Raw genomic sequence first — 15,876 nt, forward strand, 5'->3', positions numbered from 1 at the left:
AAATTATCATATTTGTAATTTTGGGCAATTTTTCCCTTTTTCGTCAAAAAACATTTTCTCTTAAATCATTTGCCTGCCACATCAAACAAAATGTGAGCCAAGTGTCATTGACACTATGTTGTTAACCTACGGTGACCTTTTTATTTGTCATCATGCCAACTTAATGCTTTGTGTTTGGACAGAAAGTGTGAAGACTACTCTTTCAAACATCTGGGTCACATTTTGCATATGAATGAGACTTTACAGGAGCGAGTGGAAAAACACGCTTGGTTGAACATTGTGTATGGACTCTGAGGTGAAAATTCCACCTAAACTTCAAACCCAATACACTATGTAATCATTTGATGTCTTTCAATAGTTTTACTTCCCACTGGATGATACTGTGCCTCAACTTGCTGGCTTTTCAAATGTTTGAGTTTTGTGAAGATGTTGCGATACAATACGTTAAGCTGGAGGCACAATGCTGACAAAGTGACCTTAAATGAACTTTCTTTGCACACCTACAGACCCACAGTATTTCTTAAGCAGGTTGGGTGAAACAAATACAATGAGTTTTGTCTCCAAAAGCATTGTATTTTTTAAAACAGTCCAACTTTATATCAGCCCAATAAGTCTGTGCTTCAGTTAATAACATGTATTACATTCTAACAGGGACACTTTGCTGAGATACATTATTTTATTCTTGCTAGGATTCCCTACGATAAAATGGTTGATAGCCTCTGACCTTTGACCTTACCTGACAACAAGTTGCTGCCTGTTTGTGTTAACTTCCCTATGATGACTTGTACTTTTCGTTAGAAAAGTGACAACTACATTACAAATGTCGACACATTTGAACTACTGACTACCAGCAAAAACACAGAATTTTTCAACTCGGCTACAATTAATAGGTATGTTGAATTTTAACTTTTTTTCTGTGGATTAATGTTGTTTTCTGTTTTGCCTCTCCCAATTTGACTTACAAGGCTTCAAGAATTTGATACACCTGGGGGACGACAAATGTTGACTGTTTTTCAATCTTTTTCCTATTAGCTCCACTGACTGCACTGCAGAGTTTATCAGATACATGGTTTTCCCATAGTGCAATTGTATCAGTGACTTTCGTTATTTTCGAAAATGTTGTCTTCCATACAGTATTACTACCGCTAAATTGTAAAAAGTTAAAAGTTTAAATATGTCATCATGCCATGTAGGCAAATTTACTGACCATCGATACAGATACTAAAACCATATACACATAAAAAAGCTGTAGATATTGGATGACAAATATTTTAAACACACATCATACATGGAGACTAAAATGAATTAATTAAAGAGTGGAAACGAACTTCATTCCACTTTATCTGTGAAACAGGTTTGAGACTCATTCCTGATTTCACCAAATCACAACATCTAGATTCAGATTTTTTCCTGTCGTATTATTACCTCTGAGTACATTTTCATTCCTTTAAGGATAATGGACAATGGCTCTCTATCAGCACTGCTTGTATTGACATCATGGAATACAGCATCAGATGACCTGACATCACAACCCACTAGAACACTGGTCAAAGATTTCTGTGAAAACACACTGAAGTCTGATGAAGTTTCTAAACTCTACTGTACTGTCCTTGATGTTGAAGTCAGTGAAGACCAGAAGAAAGATGCAGAGAGTGTTGGAGTTACTTTGATCCCAGCTACAAGAAGTAAATGGGCTGATCCTGATGAAGACCCACCAGGAATACACTGGCTGTTCAACCATAACACATATTACCAACAACTGAAGGACTTACAAAATGTAAAACATGTTGTCAGCTTTTCTTCCAAGACAAAGAATGCAGCAACTGCAATCCATGAAAGTCTTTTCCCTCAAGCTCAGCTCCACCAAATATCTGTTCCAACTCCTCCTGGTGTAGTGTTTGCTTTTGATGCCTGGAGCAAACATGCCTGTGGTCTGACTGGATATCACAGAGCTATAATCCAGGATTTCTTGACAAGGAAGGCAAAATCAGGAGAATATCTCAAAGCATATTCCACTGTGGTTGATGTTGAACTCAGTGCAGATCAGATAGAAGATGCTGAGAAGTGTGGTGTTACCTTGATAAAGGCACAAAGAAAGAAAGGCGTTGATAAGACGCCGAAATTGGAATGGCTGGTACACCATGAAAGTCACTTCCCTGATCTAGGAAAGCTAGAAAACATCAGTACGTGGTTGGTTATGCTCCAAAGACTGGATGGGCTGCTATAAACATACAGAAGACACTGTTCCGTAATGCAAAGCTGGTATTGATCAACCATGCCCGCCAGGAAAGAAACTGTCTCCTGGCAGATGATGAATTTTCAGAGTTAGAGCACGAGATGCTGCAAATGGCAAGTCATGCTGATATACTGTTTCCATTGGTCCTTGTTTATATGAATACTTCAAGCGTGCATACAGAGCTGTGATTGATGGGAGAAAGTTGTATGATATACCTCACAAAGAAATTCTCTCCTAAACCCAGACAGCAACATTTTGACAATGAAAGACAAGAAACTGAAATAGGAATTGATTGCCCTAACATACTAACATATGGTCAGCTGAACACAGAGGAAGCCTTGACAAGATGTGACTCAATAGCAGTTTCCATCGGATCTGCAGCAAACAAATACAAAACTCTTGGTAAAAAACATTTGAATGGAAAATACACGGAGTGTCTGAACAGGCATACAAGACAACAAAGAACTTCATAATTGAAAAACTTCAAAGTAGCCATGTCACACCAAAACCCTACAAAAAATATTCCGCAGATTCATTATTACAATCTGTCCAACAGTCTGACCTTTGCATCCCTCCATCATGCTACACTGACTACAGTTTTGAAGGCTTGGAAGCAATGGCAGCTGGTCTACCAACAACAGTCCAGGATGATTCACATATTGCTGCTATGATTGACAGACACTTTGAAGAACACAAGGATAACTGTGTTGTAAGGAATGAAACAGAAGAGCTGACTTCCAAGATAATTGAAAACTTGACAAAAAACAACGTAGCTGTCAAAAATGCAAAGCTGCTCAAAGAAAACTTAGCTGAGAGTGAGGATGTGACGGAAAGCTTAGCCAAGTTTGCTTCATCATTGACTGATGAAGATGGTAAGTGTTTCCTTGTTTTGATATCTTAGTACAGTGCAACAAAATCCACATGCCCCACAATGAAAGGTAAAAGCATTTGTACATTTTGGAATGTCATTATCATATTAAGATTATCACCCAGTTATCTTGTAATGAAGGGCTGGATTTTGCAACTTTAATGTTGAAGCAAAGGGAGAGGAGATGGATAAACCTAACCAGTTACACCAGTAAGCTAATAACATATATTGTACACAAATATCAAGTAGGCCTCTTTGATATAGCAAACTGTACAGCAACAAAGTTAAACTGAGGCTAAGACCTCTCCCTCTGAGACCATGTTATATGATGAAAACAATAATGCACTAAATTTTGATCATTTAGATGGAAGTGCTGGATGATTGTGTACCATGTTATCATTATGACAATGTCAACACGAACATTTCAATTAGGCAGAAAGCATATTAAAGATGACAAACACAAAGTACAGTGTTTGAATTGGAATGTCATTTACTATCATCCTTTTGTAAAATAAATCTAAAATAATTAAAGAATTAATTCTGGTTTTTAGACAAACTCAGCGTTCAGCATCCATTACATCAAAAATTTGAGTCATACTTCAAATTCTAAGTTATTTGGTTTTCCTTAAGTTCTATAAATGTATAGCTGGTAAACAAACTTATTCATGCTTGTCAAAATAATACCAAAGCATGTTATTGCTGTTACTTAAGAACCTGTTAAATCAGTTTCTTGGTTTTCATTTTTTTTCTGAGACATTTGGCCTGCCTCATTGCCCATATTTTTGGGGGCACAAGCTTATGGGAATTGCCGCTATTGTTTTTGTCGCAGATGAATATTCTTCTCCTTCTGCCTCTTCATGTTTTTCTTCCATATTGTTTTTGTTCACCTAGAATTCAAAAAGCACTAGATATACCCTTGTACCTATTCCTACAAAATTTTGGTTCGGCACATGACCTTGCGCCCTATTGGCTTTTCTTAAAAACCTTAAAATGGCTTCTTCTGATGACCTAGGGTTTTGAAATTGTCATGAATCAAAGGAAATGAAATACAGCACTGAGAGTAAACTGCATTTTATGTGGAAATAGTGGAATAGTGTACAGATAGAGATAATGATTTAAAATGTACACCATGAGATGACAGACGATGATTGATTATCATTTAGGTTGAAGGGTCGGAAATTTAAATTATTCTCTTAAGAATAATCTTCACTGGAGAATCAATAAATTACTGAAATCGATATTTTTTATGTGGAAAAATTTTGGCTTTAATTGCAGGTAAACCTCAAATGCAGGAGAAAAGACAAGAAAGGAGATGGCTCAAGTGACTGAACTCTCAACGACTATGACAAAAGGTTTCAACAATCTAGAAACTAAAGAATTTCTGCATCATAAATCAGTCAACAATGACAAAGACAGAAAAGAGGCCACAGCAGTGCAACCTGGGATGCCAGTCACAGAAGATGTTGGAACTATGGGCACCACAGCGGTCAAAGGCAAAGAGACTTCAGAAACCACAGAAGTGAAATCTGAGATACAGAGAAGAGAGCAAGCTGACAGTACTAATCCTGGAGCACCATTATCATCACAGTCATTAGAGATTGCATTGACCATGGTATGCACTTCTTGTGATTTTTCCAATTTTATGCAATCTAATTAAAGATGTGTGCCAAAAGTGTATTCATGCCTATAAAAATAATATAACAAGTAAAACCTACACAAAATTGTAATTGTACCCAGTTCACAATTGTTAATATTTTCTGCTTTATAGAGTTACGAAATCTTGTGATTGGCAGGTTTTTTACCCTCAGATACAAATATGTTCGCTTATATCCATGATGTAAGTCAAACTCAGTACATTTTTAGCTCATATTTGGTATGTAAATAAATACCAAAAAATCTTATATGGTGGTTCGGTTATGTATGTATGTATGTATGTATATATGTGCTGATGTATGTCCGTCCGATGCAAACGCTCCCATACCGCCAAAGCTACAATCTCAGTATTTGGTGTACAGGTAGACCACTGGGTTGAGATGTGACGTTGTTCAATGAACATGTCAGTGTCAAACATATGCAAATGAGTTAAAAAAGGGGCAATGCTGCAAATGTGCAGGAGTTGTGGTAGTAACTGAAACAGCCTACACATCTGAGTCAGAGCTTTGATGATCTCTAACCTATTTGTATGCAGTTTACCTATTATGTGTAGGAGTGGTGGCAGTAACTGAAACAGCTTATGAGTCATTTCCTGTAATTGTTCATGAACTGTTACATACTGGCAGACCTGCACAAACTAAGAGGGACTCTGTTGAAATATTCCTCTGCTATACCGTTACATGTTGCTAAAGTTGACCTCCACTACCTAAAGTTTCAGACCATGTTTACTTTTGTCATTCTGGTTTAAATATATCTTGAGTGGACCAATATAAACCAAATATGAGTACACTGTCCTTGATGGTATTTTTCAATTTCTTGTAGATTCCACTGCTTTTGCAGTGAAAGTTGAATTAAATGAAGAACCCTTTCAACAACAAATGATAAATCTTGATGAACAGGAGCCATCAAGTAGTGTCAGGGAGAAAAAAGAGAAAGTCAACGCTACATGGAAGGGGTGCAATGAAGAATTTAAGAAAAATGCAAATGAGGTGAACATCAATGAAGAAAGCCAGCAGATAATATGCTTCAAGTGTAAGGAGCACTGTGGTCTGGTCAAAGTAAAAAGCACCGAAATCAGTTCATTAACAATCCACATGGACATACCTACTCTGTATAACCTGTACAGATTAGAACACACATGTCTATCTGGTAGTTTTCCTGACTCATTTGAACCACTATTGATAACTGATAAGATGAGAGAGGAGGCTGACAAAGTTGGATTACAACTCAAGTTGAAAGCAACATATGACCAAGCCAGATTTGATGAACTAGAATTGTTCTTCATAAATAGTAAGTTCATGGAGTCCATTATTTTTAGGGTAGCCTTAATATTTATCATATGATTATGGGCAGAGTTCATTCTCATTTGCTTATATGCTCTGTTGAACTAATCACAGCCTCACCTTTTCATGCAGTGTGTGTGTTGTTGTGTTGAAGTATCATTGTCGCTTCAGAATTTTTGTTGCATAATTTTCACTTTGGCTGTTTTTTTTTCCCTGAAAAATTTGTTCGTATTTAAAATTATTTAAACTCTGAAAATTTCTTCATGATTTTGACATGTTTGTCTGTTGCCAAGTTAAGCTATGTATATTCATTGATTTGATAAAGTTTGTATATGATGTGTGTTAGCGAGAATGTGAGTACTTCCTGAACTCTACAGAACTCGTAGAGGGGTTGCAGTCAGAAACATTGTAATATCTCAGCTCGGTTATTGAACTACTCCTCTTGTTAGAGTGGGAATTTGACAGCGGTTTTGATCTGGAGTCTCTCCCAAGTGACTTGGTGCCGTATATTGTGAGTTTGAACCACGACTTTAAACATACCTATTTTATCAAATTAATTCTCATCAATTTTTTGCCTTTGCTGGTGTTTTATTAATTTTAAAGTGTTACAGATGCACTGTTAGTCTGAGATGGACATGTATGTCCAACAAATAAATTTTATTTTACTTACTAAATTTCATCTTACACCTTTAGTTTCTGATATCTCAAATCATAGCATAATAATCAGTAATGGAGTGTATATAATCAGTGCAGATTCTAATAATTCCAAGCAGGATTGTTATGTGTAGTTTATATTTGTCAGGCATGTTTTCCAACACTTTGGACACAATTTACTGTATTTGATAGCTTCACATTCTATATAAAATTCCATGCCACTGACAATCCTGCATGTATCTGTGTGCATGTATCATAAATTGATCATAACAATGAAACTCTTCTTCCCCAGTTAAATTTACATACTGGTAATATATTCAAACCGTTGGGTGTCTGAATAGCTTGTTAATATTTCCCTTCAGGAGATGGTGGTGGACTTAAACGGGTCAAAGTCTTTGATGATGTCATTGAAGTAAAGGATGCTGAAGAGATACACATTGAGGTAAGTTTTCTTGCATTTTATATGACCTTGGCAATGACAAAAAAGTAAACACAATTCCAAAAAGATACCTTCATATATTACAGCTGCAGAGAATTTTGCAGTATTGTACATTTACATGTGCTATAGAAAGGCATATATGATGTCATAAAACCAATGAAACAACAAACACATACAGCCTGTTGTACTTTGTCATTAACATTGCAGGATGAAGAAACTGATCAGATATATAAAAAAATGCTAACAGGAAGAGTTGATAGTAGTTCTCACGGAAAGTGTAAGTAACCGACATTTAGGTTTGTGCATTTCTCATAGAGAACGGCTGATATTCAAATGTAAATTTACTGAAAATTTACATTCTGATCAGTGTTAATATTTGTCTATTGAGGATTGTATTGTTAATGACACATTAATCGTCACATATCCCACAATGCCACTGTGAACTTTTGCCACACTGCCACTCACTGTAAACATCCATATTACTGTTTTGGATAACAATAAATGCATTCAATGACATTGATCACAGAAAACATTGATATAGTAATATTATAGAAATAACGGGCGACGCGCTGACCATTAACATTTATTTATGGGCAAGGCCGAGAGGAAAGCCAGAAATTAACGGGTAAGGCTTGCTGAGCCCGTTAATTTGGCTTTCCTCGAGCCCACGCCCACACCTAACGTGAATGGTCAGAGCGGAGTCTGTTATTTCAATTATATTATCAGCGAACCAAAGAAAACCATCAAAATTTCCAAAATTTAAGGAGCGAACGACAACTGGGCCCCAGAAACTGAGCATACGCGACGCACTGTCACGCTCGCTGCAAAAAGTTGGCAAATCCGGAGATGTTTTAAGAAAAAGTATCTCAACTTGACCTACAAGTGCTCCATTTTATTTTGTGATTGATTATGATTTACGTTTGAGGTGTAACGTTACGATACTTTGAGGTGTTAATCTTATTATTCATATTCACGGGCATGTAAACAAACCATTACTGTGTATTTGTGGTCAGTCACAAGGTTCAGCTCCACCAATCAAAATGCGACGGGCAGGGCATGGTAATATAATACTCATTGAAGTAGCATTTCTGTACATTTCTGTAAAATCAAATGAAATACCCAGATGCCATTATTATTGGTATAAATCTGTACATTTTTGTTGCTATCAGCTGTGGAAGATATCCAATCTAAATCTGAAATGGAAAGGGCAACTCTAGAATTTCAACTGAATGAGGCAAAGAAAGAAAAGGCTACTTTAGAAGAGAGATGTAAGGAACTGACACAAAAGTTAGAGAGCACTGAGCAGTCATTGGTCAGTCAACGTATTGACAGCAGTGTAAAGCAGAAGACATTACAGTCTGAACTTACAGAGAAGAAGAAACTCGCAAATGAACTTGAGGATAAAGTGGGAGAATTGGAACATAAATTTGACCAATCTGAATTAAAGGAACCAGAGAAAGGTACAGTGTCTTTGACTGTGCGTGTTAGATAAATTTGAAAATAAAAATTACTCACCCATCATTACTGGAACAAGTAACTTAAAGTTTAAAATTTCTTTTCTTTTCTCATTCCACATCACATAAAGAGCAAACACCATTTTTTTAAATTCAAACTTTCACATTATTGATGGATGCAAACATTAGATGGGATTTTATTCAATTGAAGTTAGCGTTACCAAATATATAAAAATGTGATTTATCAAAATTATGACAAAAATCTACAATTTTGTAATTTCAGGCAAGTTTTGCTATTTTTGGGTGACAATTTTTTCCTCAAAAGCTAATCCTTATAGCTTTGATACTTAGTATCACAGATGTCTAGGAATTATCTAAATGTGATATATTGAAATGATGGAATTTTTGGCAATGTTTGCTGTTTTTGATGAAGAGTGTGTTTCTCAAAAACTACTAGTCTGATAACTTGATATTGGTATACAGGTTCCATGGGGGCTATCATAATACAGGAAAATAATGATGAAATCTACAATTTTGTATTTTTTGGGGCAATTATCATTTTTTGTCAAAGAATTTTGTTTATATATATATATATATATATATATATATATATATATATATATATATATATATATATATATATATATATATATATATATATATGCCAGCCTGTACAACAGGATGTTGTCTCAAGGAAATATATTTGTCTGATTGCTTTGATATTTGGTAGACATGTATTCAGAGATTATCTCAATATGACATGTTCAAACTAGACGAATTGCAGCTATTTTGCTATGAAGATGCCCACCTTCTTAATCAACACATGCGTCATAAGAGTTATTCTGTACATACACAGTGGAGTTTTACTGACTGCTATGTCACTTGTACATGATTTATATTGAAAAATAGTCTGGTACATAAATATTTAAGATTACAGCTTGAGGATCACAAAATGTACGGCAGACTTGCAGCATGTTTACAAGGTAATTTGGTCGATTGTCACTATTCACAGTAAATAGGGATGTTATTTGTATTATTCAATTATAATGGATAGATTCTGCCAGCTAATTGGATAATAACTTCCAAATTGCTACAAGTTGGCCTAAAATGTATCTTACCTGTAGGCTAAACATCAACACCCTGTATGTGTACAGCAATGACAGAACAAAGAGAGATTATGTACGTTGTAACCCCTGGGTTTAGCAAACTCAGGTTTTGTTTTAATGGGGTGGTTGCCTTATGAAGATTTCCATCTTCATTAACACATGTGTCACAAAGACGTTATTATCTTTATAGCACAGCAGAGCTATATCAGCCGCCTGGTCTCTTGTTCGTAGTTTGGAATCATTTGGTATGAATTACAAAAACTTGGCTTGATTATTGCAGCTCCCACTTTATGCCTCAGCAACCACCACAACATCATCATGAAATGTCTGCAGGTCACATGATGCAAGCGTCTGCAGCTACAAGTCCACCCACTTCACCTGTTGTTTACTCCCAGTCACAGCAGATGTCGTACCAAACTGATCAGTCACATACCCAGGGGTATATGTTGGGTCAGATGAGAACTCAGCGTATGCACTATCAGCCTGACACACAGTACACACAAAAGGTTGGTAGTAGTTGTTGTGTCTTGGATAGGACTAATAATTAACTAGAAAGCATTTGCAAGCAAAAGCGAAGTTCCAGAGACCAGAGCAGCGGAAGAAACAAGAGAATGTGTGACAAAGATAGGTGCAGAATGAAAGAGTGCTTTGGATTTTAATATTCAAGCACGTACCTCAGTATAGTTAGGGCTGAGCACTAGCAGTAAACACCATAATACAACTAAAAGCAAGGCAGTCCACAGATTACAAATGCCTACATGTACCGGTATGGTAAAAACGCAACATATACATACGGGGGCGACAACGCACGGAAATGTATATCAGACGACATTATCGCGAGCCAGAGCAATAATTTTCGCTCCGCTGACTGGATCTGTTCAAGTATGCTGCCTAGCTCTGCATGGCAGGGCTGTGTGTTACCATGCAGCGTTAAACAGCCTCGCAGACTGATAGGAAAAACCGCTGGTGGCTCCTAAGAAATACGGCGGGCAGTTTCTCCGCCAAAACAGCCGATTTTGAATCCAAATTTTGCATTGATCTTCGTTTTCGAGCACACCCACCTCGCCTAGGTACACAATGTGCTCAGCCGCGCTTGTAAACGTACGGAAAGCCTACTTTTCTGTCTCTATGCGAGCGAAGCGATCGATCCGCCGCCATTGTTGTCTCATGAGCAGTATTGGGCAAAAAAGTATAGCGCCACGTACGGCGAGTATTTAGAGAAAATAAAATCAAAAGGTAACAAAAAACAAAGCGAAAGAAAGCTAGAATTATTAATAGCTGAACGCAATATGATAGTTGAGCAATGCAGAAATAAAAATAAATAAATAAACACACAAGAAACGCCCGTACAACCCGTCCGAGCTGAGCGATGATGTCATAAGCGTGTCGCAATGCATTCTTGGTAATTAAGGTAAAATTTGTGTATAGCATGTTCTATTATAGTAATACCGGAAATAGAGAAAGAAAGAAAGAAAGAGAAAGAAAGAAGAAAGAGAGAAAGAAAGAAAGAAGGAAAGTGAGCAAAAACTAACAGTTCCAGAGCTGGTCTCTGGAACTAATTAATAGCACTCAGTTCTGGCTATTGAATTATTTATTAGCAGACATTTTCCACTGCATTTTGCTGCACTGTCACGACAGCCGTCATATTATGAAAATATAGAGTTAGAACAACGAAAGAATTATTATGTTGTTCCTCTGAAGGAAATTTGATATTAATGCCCTTTGATTGGTTGCAAAGATATTCAGATACTTACCAATATTCATCAGTGTTCTCATTATGAGCAACCAACTTCAAGTGCACTCTGTCTTCCTGATTTTTTAATAAAAGCAATCCAGGATATTTTAATGGTGTTTAGTCTGTGTGTTCTAGCCATGACAGAACATTCTTGAAAAAAAGAAGAAATTGGTGTCAACACCCTTTTCACCAGCAGACACATTTGCTATCTCTGGAGCTGTCATTTTTAACATAATAACCAAAGGTCATCATGTTATTGTGATACGTTGAGTTGATGTCGGACAGTGAAAATTTTCCGTAAACGACAAAAAGTCTGAAACCACTTTCAATGTGCGTGCCAGAAATCACTGCACTATCATATCCTTTTTGAACTATGCATGCGCCTGACAAAGTGCACCCTAAACACCTGAGTGAGCAAAAATGGCAGCCCCACACACTTCCCTGCTTGATGGTTAATGTCCCCATAACCAACATTATAACGACAGAGCCGACATTGTATAATCGCTCTACTTGGCAAATGAAAACAACGACATGTGTGTAAGCTTAGGCTAGCTGCATGTCGGAGAAAAAACTTACATGTAGATAAAATTGTCTGTATGGCTCAATTGACGCCTATAAGGGAGCGTTCAGTTATTATGGCCGGGGATGGGCCGGCAAATTCTTCCTGCGCATCAGTCAAAATAAGTGAACCCCCCTACCCATTGTACCATAAATTGATGACCCCCCTCCCCTTTCAAGATGACAAAATGTCATGACACCCCCCCATTGCTTGAGTACAGCTGCACATACAAACACCTCGGGGGTATGGAGCAATAGAATCCCACCAAAAAGAGCTTAGATTTTTTCAAATGACCTTCCTTACAAAACTCAAAAGGTGTTAATGCTCAGATTTCCCTTTCTGACTTGCTATAATTTTGAAATTACCCCTCAAAGGGGTTGGACAGATATTACTGGGAATCGCAATATTTTTGCGCAAGTGTGTGTGTACAAAATTTTAATATTTCGATTTAATTAAAAATCAGCTGTTGATAATGTTGATTCACCATACATGGTATACATATATTTTCTCATACATGTATGAGATATCTATGTAATGTTTTTTCAATGTATGTTGTGGGTTCGAACCCGATTGAAAACTAGCCGTATTTTCAATGCAAAACTATATCTGTGCATTTATAGATATTTGATAATTTACGTAAATGTACTTAAATGAAATAGGGTTGTTACCACAGGCATGTGGACGAAAAGTTTGACCTTAGAATTCCACTATACATGGGAGTCAATGATAAAATTGTGAATTTTTTTTTTCCAATGAAAAACTTGGTATACTTTTGCATATACAGATGTTCAAAAATTAACATAATTTTACTTGATTAGAATATGATGGTGAAAGGTGTATATTATGTGTACAAGAAATCTGATTATGGAACTTCACTGAAAATGTTCATCCACTATACATAGGAGTCTATGAGGAAAGTATGAATAATTTTTTTCCAATACAAAAATAGGTAAACCCATGTATTTATGTACTCTCGATTATTGATATCAATGTACTTGATTAGATTAGGGTGGTAACAATGGATGTGTTCGCCAGAAATTGGATTTTGGAATTATACCAAAATGTAGATTCACTGTACATGGGAGTCTATGAGGAAAATATGAATATTTTTTTCCAATACAAAACTATCAAAATCTGTGTATTTATAGACATTTGATAATTCATTTTAAAGTACTTAGTTAGCCTAGGATGGTTAAAGTGTGATATGTGAGCAAGAAATTGGATTTTGGAATTTCACCGAAATGTTGATTCACTATACCTCGGTGTCTATGAAAACACTAAGAATAATTTTTTTACAATGCTAAACTAAATTAATTTGTGCTTTTATAGGTGTTTGATAATTGATACAAATGTACTTGATTCAAATAGGGTATTTAAAAGTTCAGATGTGAACAACAATTATGATATTGGAATTTCACTTTAAAGTATTATTTAATTTTCCATGGTACTAGTAGTCTCAGTACAGGTAACTGTTAAATAATTTCCCTGACAAAATTTGCTATATCTCTAATATGTAAGTAATAGGAATTGTTCATCGCCCTCAGTGCAGTGAGTTTGATTTAAAAAAGACAAGCCTCAGACTTGTCAAGTCAAGATGTTCATGTGACAGATAATTATACTTTTGTTCAGATTTACAGATGAATAACTGCAGAGAATGAAAACATGCAAGAATCATTTTTATCTCCCAGAATATTTCTGAACACTGAAACTGCTTTTTGACGAGACGGATACTTATGAAAATTAAGTGACCCCCCCTCTGAGCTGTTTGAAAAATACATGACCCCCCTTTGCAGTTTTCAAATTTGAGGTGACCCCCCCCCCTAGATTTTGCCGGCCCACCCCCGGCCTTAATAACTGAACGCTCCCTAAAAAACTCTATAGCGTCTTTCTCGCTGAGCGCAGCAGAATGTGCAGTCTGCGGGGAGACTATAGACTCTCAAAGGTCGATCTTTTCGAAAACGACCGATATCGCGGAAAGCAACTCTTTACAGTGAAACTGGACATCACAGCAGAGCCTGCCTTTGTAAAATATAAACACAGTGTGCTTCGTCGATGGCAATTCCAACAATATTTTCTTGATAGACATCGCTACTGAGTAATCTCCGCCACTCTCTCGTCATGATAGCTTCTGGTGAACTGAACACAACTTGGAATTTACCACGCACGATTTTTTCCTTGGTACGTACGTAGTTTCGGGGATCTGAACCGATTAAAGCCGCCTTCACACCCATTTCGCTGCACTTCTGCACTTGATCTTTCATGACTGCAATCAGAGGCGAAATCACCAGAACAATCGATCCTGAAAGGTTTTTCATGTCATAACTTTGGGTGCCAGCCTGTAAATCATAGATTTCCCATACCGTGAGGCCCTGTTGGTAAAATAGCGAACACATCTTTGCTGCCGCAAAAACCTCTAGTGCGTCTCTTTGCTCTGTTTTCAACATAACATTATATACATCAGATTTTTACTGACTGCCTCGGCAATGCGAGTCGGCGATTGTTCGGATCGGCCATAATGATCAAATCGGAACTTTAGACACAGACCTCAACGTGAGAATAGCTTCGGCCGTTCGATTTTCAATACTTTGAGTTTTAGAAAACACGTTGTGCTTGTTGATTAACGCGACATGATATAAGCTTAGGCGGGACAAAAGCCGGGCGACAGATTTGAATATGCTAATCACGATCACGCACTGAGTGAGCGATGTGGGCGGTCTTGTTACCCTACATACTGTCAATTAACTCGTTTCTGTAATACGATTGGTTTCAACAAATTTTGTTGGAGAACAGGATTTCATCAGTGTGCCTTCAGTCGTGAAAGGATTGTAGGTCGCAGTACGCCGGAGCGCCCGCACGCGACGGAATCTTTCAGTCTATGAGTGGGTTGTTGATAAATGCCGATTATACTAGGCGGTCATTATGTCCAAGTGCCATTGGCGGTATTTTTCATTTGTATTTATTATTCTAAAACAATGTCTGTTATGTGCTCTGTTTTTCTTTTGTTGTCTGTGTATTTTATCTACAGCCCCAAATGTACAGATCACCTCCACAAGGACAGTTTACATCACCTTATTACCAAGGGCAAAGCCTCATTCCTCAAGAAATCCAGACCAAAGCCACTCAAGTCCATGGTACGTATTTATTTAGCTTGGTTGTCAGCGACACAGAGCTTATTAGTCCAAGCCCCAGACGAAGTCCGGTGGAGACTTATAGATTTAGGTCCTGTCCCTCCGTGTGTCCGTGCATCTGTCACCAGCTTTATCTCAGACATCTGTGAAGCAATTTGTAAAAACTTGGCATAAGTATAGTACCCTATGGTCTCTTGATGCACGCCAATTGCTTTCATAAAACAATAAAATTTTGCCCCCAAGGATTAGCTTTTTTAAGATATTCAGAGCTACATCCCCCAAATCTGAATCCAAAATTACACTTGGTGTCTCGTGTTCTGAATCTGAATGTCTATTCGTGTCCATCCATGCATCTGTCACCACCAATTTCTCAGTCATTTATAAAGCAATTTTATAAAAATTTGACATAAGTATAGTACCGGTGTTCGAAAATACTCCCTGCCCGCCTGCCCGGGTCGGGTAAAATGACGTCGGGCTGGTAAAAATTCTATCTTACTAGCCCGGTGGTCGGACACGTTGTACGTCCCGACTTGAAGTTCGCGATCAGCGTCGGCGACTGCAAGCGGTACAGCAGCATGTCCCGTTGTCTAACTTTGAGGGCCTCATAAGGTTGAAAGTAGATCTTGTTATCACATGCAAAGGTATGCGACACGTCACCTCGATGCCTATTCACAGTAAATATAGTCTTACTGAGCATCGATACCGATCGCATGTGATCACAGACGACGTGTACATGACATGGACTAGCATTGCAGCAACCG

General features: G+C 37.3%; 2 protein-coding genes across 2 annotated transcripts; both read left to right on the plus strand.

Annotated features, from left to right (window-relative positions):
* Nucleotides 1-692: 692 nt before the first annotated feature.
* On the plus strand, nucleotides 693-4,732 carry LOC139127189 (uncharacterized). The gene is made up of 3 exons (XM_070693111.1): nucleotides 693-890; nucleotides 1,453-3,108; nucleotides 4,380-4,732. The coding sequence occupies exon 2, from the start codon at nucleotides 1,457-1,459 to the stop codon at nucleotides 2,225-2,227; it is 771 nt and encodes a 256-aa protein (XP_070549212.1). The 5' UTR covers nucleotides 693-890; nucleotides 1,453-1,456; the 3' UTR covers nucleotides 2,228-3,108; nucleotides 4,380-4,732.
* Nucleotides 2,853-15,264, plus strand: LOC139127112 (filamin A-interacting protein 1-like). Its single transcript, XM_070693032.1, has 8 exons — nucleotides 2,853-3,108; nucleotides 4,397-4,660; nucleotides 5,580-6,047; nucleotides 7,057-7,136; nucleotides 7,341-7,410; nucleotides 8,303-8,593; nucleotides 10,027-10,199; nucleotides 15,013-15,264. Exons 1-8 carry the CDS (start codon nucleotides 2,853-2,855, stop codon nucleotides 15,262-15,264), a joined length of 1,854 nt encoding a protein of 617 aa, XP_070549133.1.
* The last annotated feature ends 612 nt before the right edge of the window (nucleotides 15,265-15,876 follow it).

The sequence above is a fragment of the Ptychodera flava genome, unplaced genomic scaffold, assembly GCF_041260155.1.
Source record: "Ptychodera flava strain L36383 unplaced genomic scaffold, AS_Pfla_20210202 Scaffold_29__1_contigs__length_4469600_pilon, whole genome shotgun sequence".
NCBI lineage: Eukaryota > Metazoa > Hemichordata > Enteropneusta > Ptychoderidae > Ptychodera > Ptychodera flava.